The sequence below is a fragment of the Drosophila elegans genome, unplaced genomic scaffold (genome assembly GCF_018152505.1).
Source record: "Drosophila elegans isolate 14027-0461.03 unplaced genomic scaffold, ASM1815250v1 contig_814, whole genome shotgun sequence".
Lineage (NCBI taxonomy): Eukaryota > Metazoa > Arthropoda > Insecta > Diptera > Drosophilidae > Drosophila > Drosophila elegans.
This window is the reverse complement of record NW_024546167.1, coordinates 19,137,649-19,145,979: the sequence shown is the minus strand read 5'-3', so window position 1 is coordinate 19,145,979 and position 8,331 is coordinate 19,137,649. Positions and strand designations below refer to the sequence as shown.

Sequence of the window (8,331 nt, the reverse complement as noted above, 5' to 3'; positions counted from 1 at the left end):
CGTTAAGTCATTAAAATTGCATGAAGTCAAAACTTTATGGTCTGCAAAGTTTGCGTCAAAGCCGAACTAACCCAAAAAAAGGAGGAAAATGCTGGGAAGGCCGACAAAAAAAAATTAAAAATGGTGCAAAAGAATGAGAAGAAAGTTCTGCAGAAGAACATCAAAGCTGGCAAATGGTAATTCGTTTAAAAAGAAAGCCAACGACAGACGAGGACATAGACATCGACATACCCATAGACATAGACGCATTTCATTTGCAGACAATAAACAGGCAGCACAAGCAGCAACAACAACTCGAGGGCAAAGTAAATAAATTAAATTTTGAACAACTCTTTGCATACAAAATAGCGATGTGGAATGCTTGGCCGAAAAAAGATTCGGCAGCTTGCTCAGATTTCAAACACATGCCAGTGTAAGAGCTAGGGAAAACAGGACCAAGAGCTGGAGCTGGAGCAAGGACATCAGGATGAGTCCTGTGCCATGGATACGATGTCGAGGCGAGGCGAGTAGAGTCGAGCGTTCGATCTGCACGTGCCAGGAACACTCCACAGACCTCTGGCGCTGACTATGTAACAATTCGTTGCGATTTTCCACTTATTTGCTGAAAAACCAAGAAAAATTGAACACAACACTTAACAAAAAATATAGGCAAATTAAAATCACATTTTGAAAGCAGTTAAAAAGTTTTGGCCATTGGTTTTTGTTTATATTTATGATAAAGCGATTTTCAAAACTGCAAGTTAGAGAAAATAACAGTCTTTTCTAATAAAATACTTTAAATTTATAATTCTTGAATAAATATTCCAAGCTCTATTAAAAGTGACAACTTTAAAGGTTTATATATTAAAATTGCTATTTAGTTGTAAAAAAATCAATTCAGCTTGTCTTTCCATTGAATATTTTTGTCCCTTTTTTTGAATTTATTTTTTTTTTCATTTTATGAAAGCCATTATAATGTCAACTTAAATAATAATAATTAAAATTACTTGGACTTTTCCTTATAATAATAATAATAATTCAATTATTATATGTTACTTTACATTTGTTTTTATTAACAACGTTTTTTTAATAGCTGAAAATTTGAATTATTTTTTTTAAAATTGTATTGTGCTCAGGCACAACAGTAATTAAAAATACCAGATTATTTTCTTTGTGTGTCTCCCAGAGTTCGAAGAAAAATCTCAAACTTGTAGGCCGGAGTCGAAGCCGAAACTGAAGTTGAGGATGAGGATGAGCCAGCAAGAAGTTGGCTCGGCCATTAGCATTGGAGACTGGGCAGAAATGGAGGCCCAGTCAAAATCACAGAAAATCATCGACAACTGGCAAATGTGTGAATTGAATTTTCAAACAATTTTCCCCCGTGCAGAGAGTGCACTCCTCATCGTCATCCGGGTTGCTATTTCCCGGTTTCAGTTTCTGTTCCTGGCGCTTTTCAATTCCGCTTGTCCTGCCATTTCCCCGATTTCCCGCCGGCCAAAAAAAAAAAAAAAAAGGAAACGTGCATGATTTGAGATTTGATTTGGGCGGCGGTCACATTACAGTCGCTAAACCTCAGCGTCCTGTGCTCCTTTGAAGCGGTTTTTAAGCATTTCACTCACGTCTCGGATGTTTATGCCATTAGCGTTTAAGTTGCCCATACAAAATGCGACTCGTAAATAAGCAAACGTTTCTTTGTTTTGGCTTCCTTTCTTGTTTTCCATTGTTAAGGGCAGAAGTAATCGATGCCGAGGCTAGTTATTGAAAATTATCGAGGAGGAAACAGGCCATTCTATTAAATTAAATGAAGATTTGCTGTAAAATGAACAAAATTGGTTGAATGACAAGACAATTCACTCTTAAACTTCCGGCTAAAAGGAAGTCCCTATTTTAATGAAAAGCTGTTACAGTAAAATGAAATAAAAATAAATAAATTTGGAGCTGAACAAATATTAAATAGAGTAGATTAATTAAAAGATTTCAGTTTAGTATAAATCAATTCTGGCTGGCTTAAGATTTAAAATAGGCAAAACATTAATAAATTAAATATATATCTTAATTGAAAATATTTCAAAAATACAAATAGGCTTGGACTGAATAATTCGAAAGATTACTCTCTTTCGGAACAGAGTACATTAAAAAAGTGTAATTTGTAATTAGTTTAGTTATAAATATGGTTTTCTTATGTTGCAGTTGCTAAGTATTATTTATCAATTTATTATTTACAATTTTAATGCTCGTACAAAATCTAAGGTGGAAAGCTTTGAAAAAGCCCAAAAATATGCAAGACATAAATGCACAAACGAATAATTTATCTGCACTCCAAACAGCAAGATGAGCACGAGCAGGTGTTGATGAAGGGATCTGGATATAGCTCCTTGTAATTCTCCTGAACCAATATCTGGTTATCCGGATATATCTGCTTGCAATTCTCCTTCCGATTTTTATGACTAGCTGCTCGATAAAGTTTCCGAATAAGTGCACCATATGGTTTTCGCGTCATCACGTGAGTGGTTGTCTTGTGTATTTCATAGACACAATTGGTCTGTAGACACACAAAGGGTTCTTCAATTTGTAGGACATTTTTCAATTTTAAGTTAGGTTGTAGTGTGGGCAAGGCAATCCTCTGGCTTTTATTAGAAACCGGCTTGGTCTTCTTAACTTGTTTTTTGCTCACCATCCTGGGCTTATTCTTTTTTACCTTATTAGTCTTGGGCAGTTTATCGCTTTTGTTTTCTGTAATAGCCGCCTGGATCTCCGCTTCAAAGGATTCCTTACGCTTTTCACTCTTTTTTCTCAAAGACGATACCATTTTGTATCGGCTTTCTATACCGTTAATGTTTCTTAACGTTTTCTTAAAAGAAACCTCGACTTTCTCAACTTCCTGCAGCGTTTTCCAAAGATTACTTTCCATAATTTCGTACACGACAAAATTTTACTCAAAAACTATACACATTTACTTGAACAGATTGCAATAATAAATGAATTGTGTAGAAAAGGAAAATCAAGGTAGCTAGATTTTGATAATTTTCTGTATGCTTTGCCATTGGGAAATTCCGATATGAAACGACAAGTCGTAAACAGACATTATCGCACATTACCACTTGATAAACTGTATTGATGGGAAAACCTAAGCTTCAACTCTATTTTTGCCACTATATATAAGGTGGATAACTGAAGTAGAACATCAGTTTAGAATTGCACTTGCTATTGCAATAATGCCGCCACCACCTCAACATCCTCACAATCCACACCCACCCAAGGGTCCTGGACATCCTGGGGATCACCATCCAGGTCCGCATCCACCACATCACGAACCTCCGAAGCCTCACCATGGACACCATTAAGATTGGACACAAAATAAGTGAAAACTTAACAGGATTTTAAAAATAATGGGTATGTATGTATAGAGTTAAATCATTATCAACAATAAAATGTAGATTTAAAACTATAAAATGCCAAAGAAACAAAACTGAGTGACTAAAAAAAAATAACGTTTGTTTTGTTGAAAAAAAATTCCCGTCCATCTTCATAGTGGTTTTATTGGAAAGCCTGAAATACTTATGAGCTAAACAGTGTCCACCTTATCAGGTTGGCTGATTAGATATAACCCTACTCGAAATATATAGTTTTTGTATAAATGGTTGGCAAAGAGTGGGTGAGTTCAGTATTCAACTGCAGTTAAAGAAGTAAAGATGCCGCCACCACCTCCGCACCACCACCACAACCCACCGCCCCATGGACCACGCCCACAATTCCAGACACCGGTGCATCCCATTTATTACGAGCCTACTCCCCAACCAGGAAATGGATCCGGCTACGCCCCGCCGCCGCCACATGGTCCATATCCCTATCCACCTCGTCCTGGATGTGGATGTGATCCTGCGCCAGGATCCCTAATTCAACCTCGATAAGGACTGAACCATTAACTGGAATTAACAACAGACTTATTAGATTTATAAGTGCATTTAATACAAAAAAATAAAAACAAAAAATATTTATGGAATACCAAATATTCTAACTAAAATTATAATAGATTTTCTGACCTTAAGGGATTCACAATCTATATTTAATAGTTCCAAAAGTCTTCCCTAATATATAAGTTAATGATGTTGTCCAAAGGCGTTCAATGTTTTAATTGTCTGTATTATACAAAAAAGATTATTAATAAAATAATATTTTAAAAATTAATAAAATTTAAATTTCATTTTATAAATATCTGGATTTCTATATTAAAATGGAACATTGAAAAATTTTTTTTTAAGCTTTAGTAACAAGTTACTAAACTTTTAATTCGTGAATGCTTTGGTAGAGGTAAATCTTAATAGAAGCACTAGATTTCATTTTTTCTTCACTATCAATTGATTTACACGACTTGTTTTTACAATTATCTAAAATAAATTGTGTATATTTATTTTACTTATTAAAATTGTTTATTTTATTTTTTCTTTACTATCAATTGATTTACACGACTTGTTTTTACTTTTATCTAAAATAAATTGTGTATATTTATTTTACTTATTAAAATTTGACCACAAAATATAATGTCACTTTTCCAATGATTTTGTTTATTAAATATAAGTAAGATTTTGTTTAAATCACACTGTAGTAAGGTACCAAAAACAAGTCCACCTTTGTAAGGTTCTAAGTTTTATAAATATTTTGTTTTTAAATTCTTTTTAATTCAATCCTTATCGTGGATGCATTGGAGGTCCGGGTGGGTGGTCATGGTGCGGAGGACCATGGTGGGGTGGACCATGGTGTGGTGGTCCGTGGTGGGGTGGACAGTGGTGGGGTGGACAGTGGTGCGGAGGACCACAGTGTGGTGGTCCGTGGTGGTGATGATCGTGATGCGGAGGTCCATGATGCGGAGGTCCGTGGTGGTGATCGTGGTGCGGTGGTGGCGACATCTTTGCTTGAAGAACTGCAGTCAAGTACTGAACTTACCAGCCTTTACCAGCTCACCTTTTATATACAAGAAATATGTTATTTCAAGTACACCCCATCAGATAAGGTGGGTATTCCGGAATTCCCAATAGACGGCTATAAAGATAACCGACCTTTCCACTCGTAAAAAAGTTGTCATTCTCCTGGGAATAACTCTTCCATGAAAGTTATTTATGTATTGTATCAAATATTCTTGATTTCTCGCATCATATGAGTAAATATTTTACTGGTCACCTTTCACTAGGAGAACAATCAATCAATCACAGGAATTGGTGTTGACAAATAGCTTATCGCTTTAGTTGAATGTCATGTATTCTTAACTGAACTTATATGTATTTGATTTATTCGTTTTTGCCCTGTTACGCAAAATTACATTTATTTAGCAAAATGTTTTGTATTCTTATTTATTTGTGAATTATTAGTAATCATACGTAAATATCAGTTGTAAACTTTATCTATTGGGTTGTTTAGTCTTTGAGCTCGATAGTGCTTTGCTTATCTTATCAATAGGAAATACGCATTTGCTCATAGAAATTTCCTGACATTACTCAGACTTTAACAAAGATTATTATGGTGATTTTAGGTACTATGTTTGGTGTTATGACTTTCTTGATTTCAAGGGGAAGTACTAAGAAAAGTAAAAAGTGATGTAAGAATGTAAAAAGATCGGAAAGTATTTAATATTTTAGTTTGAATACTTATTAAAATAATTTTTTTTCGATTACACTGCTTATATAATAATTTATTTTAAAATAATTTAGCATCTGTTCACTTTTTCATACTAAAAGAAGGCTTTCTTGTTCTAAGACTTCAAACATTACTTATTCGCCATGCGGGCTTATATGACTATGACCTTTTCACTAGGAAAAAAAATATAATAAATGCTTTTGTTGCGATAGCCAAACCCCTTTTGTGTCCGCAATCACTCAGGCGTTTAATAATTGACTGCATTTGCGGTTGAATCCCGATCGACTCGCCCATCGGTGGGTAATAAAATAGACTCGGGGAAAAAATCAAGCAAACAGCAAATAAAATTTATAACAAATCTAACACACATACATCATTTTGATATGGTCACGGACACGTTCCGTCCGTCTATTTGCTTAAGGATGGATGCCTCATCGGATGTGGACAAGGTCCTGGGGAATCTGTTGAAGCTGGAAAAGCTGAAAAAGCTGAAGGCAACTTTAGCCGGGACAGACACATTAATTTTGCTGCTCGCTTTCCTAACCACATGCAATTTTTCTTGGCTTGTGCTCCCTCGGCTATCGCCTTTCAATGGCTGGAAGCAAAAGTACGGGGAGAATAGGTTTGCAGGGTAGGGGATGCGGGATTCGGGATGGGTATAGCCTCACATCCTTCAGCCCAGTCAGTTAGTCAGTCAGCCAGATAAGTGCGGTTTATGTGCAGCACGTAGACCAACTCAATACACTCGATAAATTGCGGCGGCGTTTGGCTGCTTGAAAACGGGAAACTTGACCGCATCCAAAAGGGGCGGTGGGAAGTGGGTAGGGCATTTTTACAGATGCATCAGGATTATTAGCTTTTTTTCACCAGTTGACTAATTTAAGAAGTAAAAAAAAACAATTGAACAAGTTTTCTTAATAATAGTGTACATAAACCAAAAGTGATATAAAATAAAGCTAAAAAAAAACAAAAATTTTCTTTTAACAAATCTTAAAAAAAATTTTACAATTTCAATAGGTATTTGGCCCTTCTCTTTTTCTTGCTTTACAGAAAATAAGAAGTAATCGTTCTTAATATTGTTTGACTTGACTTTGCTAATTTTTCCTTTTTGGTTAAACTAATATTAAGGGTTTTAATAAACATAAATTTATTTTAGTAAATATTTTTTTTATTTAAGAAAATGATTTCATTAAAATTTTTAATTTTTTTTTGATAATCTATAAATAAGTAAAATTGCTGGTGCCATACCCTCAACTGTTTGCGAAGGGGTGATAGCCACCTCGAGTTCCAAATTAATGTAGTGCAGTATTTCTTCGAACGAAAACTGCAAGTGGACCCTAACCCTCCGAGTACAAACCTGACTTTGCCCCACCACCCCCCCAAAAGTTAACTTAATTTCCTATCATTGAACAATACTTGATTAAATAATGTCCAAAGGCATTTTATAGCCGAATTCCGATTGGAAATTCCAGCGAGCCCCTTCACAAACAAACGAAATTCCATTGCAAATTTACTCATATTAAAAGCTTATTAAAGATCAAATGCCCAAAGCATATTCCAACCCCCTTTTCACCCACTTTTCCGCATTGGGGAAAAACTCATCATGGCAACAACATTCCAGGGCATGGGGAAAAACGGAAAGCCGCGTAACGGAAAATATGTTATTAATTCAAATTAATATAATCCAATTTTTTTCGCTCCTTCCTCTGGAGTTTTGCACGGGAAATGGAAACTACTTTCTCAGCGCAGCGCATTACGGAAAGATGTTTTCCCTTTCCGCCACCGGATTTTCACGGGTTGTGGGTGGTTGTTCTATGATGTATAGACATCGTCGTATCTGGGTTGGCATGAGAAATTGCCCGGTTTGAGGATTTGTGGGTGTGCCTTTTGCAAACTCGTGTATGCAAGAATGTGGTGGGTTAATAATGAGGCCACAGACAGCAGCAGACGGGCTTAAATTTGAAAAACATTTGTCTTGGTTATGCCATTAGCTTTTTTGCATATGATTATTTCTAGGTTTCCATATTTTAGGCTAATGGATTCATTTGTAAGAGGTTAAGTAGAAGATTAGGCAAGCAATCAAGTATTTAAGCTCTTTATAATCTCAAATGAAGACTAGCCATCTTGCATGGCGTTTAATCAACTTAATGCACACTATAAACTGGAAAGTAGAAACAAACTCATCGATTGCCTGGCAATCTATTGTCTTATTTAACCCACATTCAAAGCTCACTCGATGGCAAATCACACCCAGACAACTTCATTTCAAATGCTTCTCAAGGGAGATATCCAATATGCACTGGAGAAAAATGTTTAACAAAGATTTTAAAGTATGGAATGAAAGTTTAAAATTGTTCCGACAGTTGTTGAACAGAAAAATATTTTTAAATATTAATATTTATAATACTATTACTCGTAACTTAAGAGAATGGATGAGATTGTATTATTAGGGGTCCTTAAACTATAAGATTTAAGTATAATTCTCTAATATAATTTGTCTATGTGCAGTGCAAACCACATCCATATGCAACAGTTGCCGATGTGTGTGCCATCTAACAACTACCATTTACCATCCCGCAGCCACTTCCTCCAGCCATGGCCATTGTTAGCTTGTTGGTTCGATAAACTCCCTGCCAACAGCCAAACAAATCCCAATCCGAATCCCAGCTGCACCTAGTTTTTCCTTCGCTTTTTCCTTATTTCCCCGCCAATCGAGTCGAG

General features: G+C 35.7%; 1 protein-coding gene across 1 annotated transcript; it reads right to left on the bottom strand.

The window, feature by feature from the left end:
* Positions 1 to 2,148: 2,148 nt before the first annotated feature.
* On the bottom strand, positions 2,149 to 2,979 carry LOC108147884. Its single transcript, XM_017274641.2, has one exon. The coding sequence runs from the start codon at positions 2,888 to 2,890 to the stop codon at positions 2,288 to 2,290; it is 603 nt and encodes a 200-aa protein (XP_017130130.1). The 5' UTR covers positions 2,891 to 2,979; the 3' UTR covers positions 2,149 to 2,287.
* Positions 2,980 to 8,331: the final 5,352 nt, after the last annotated feature.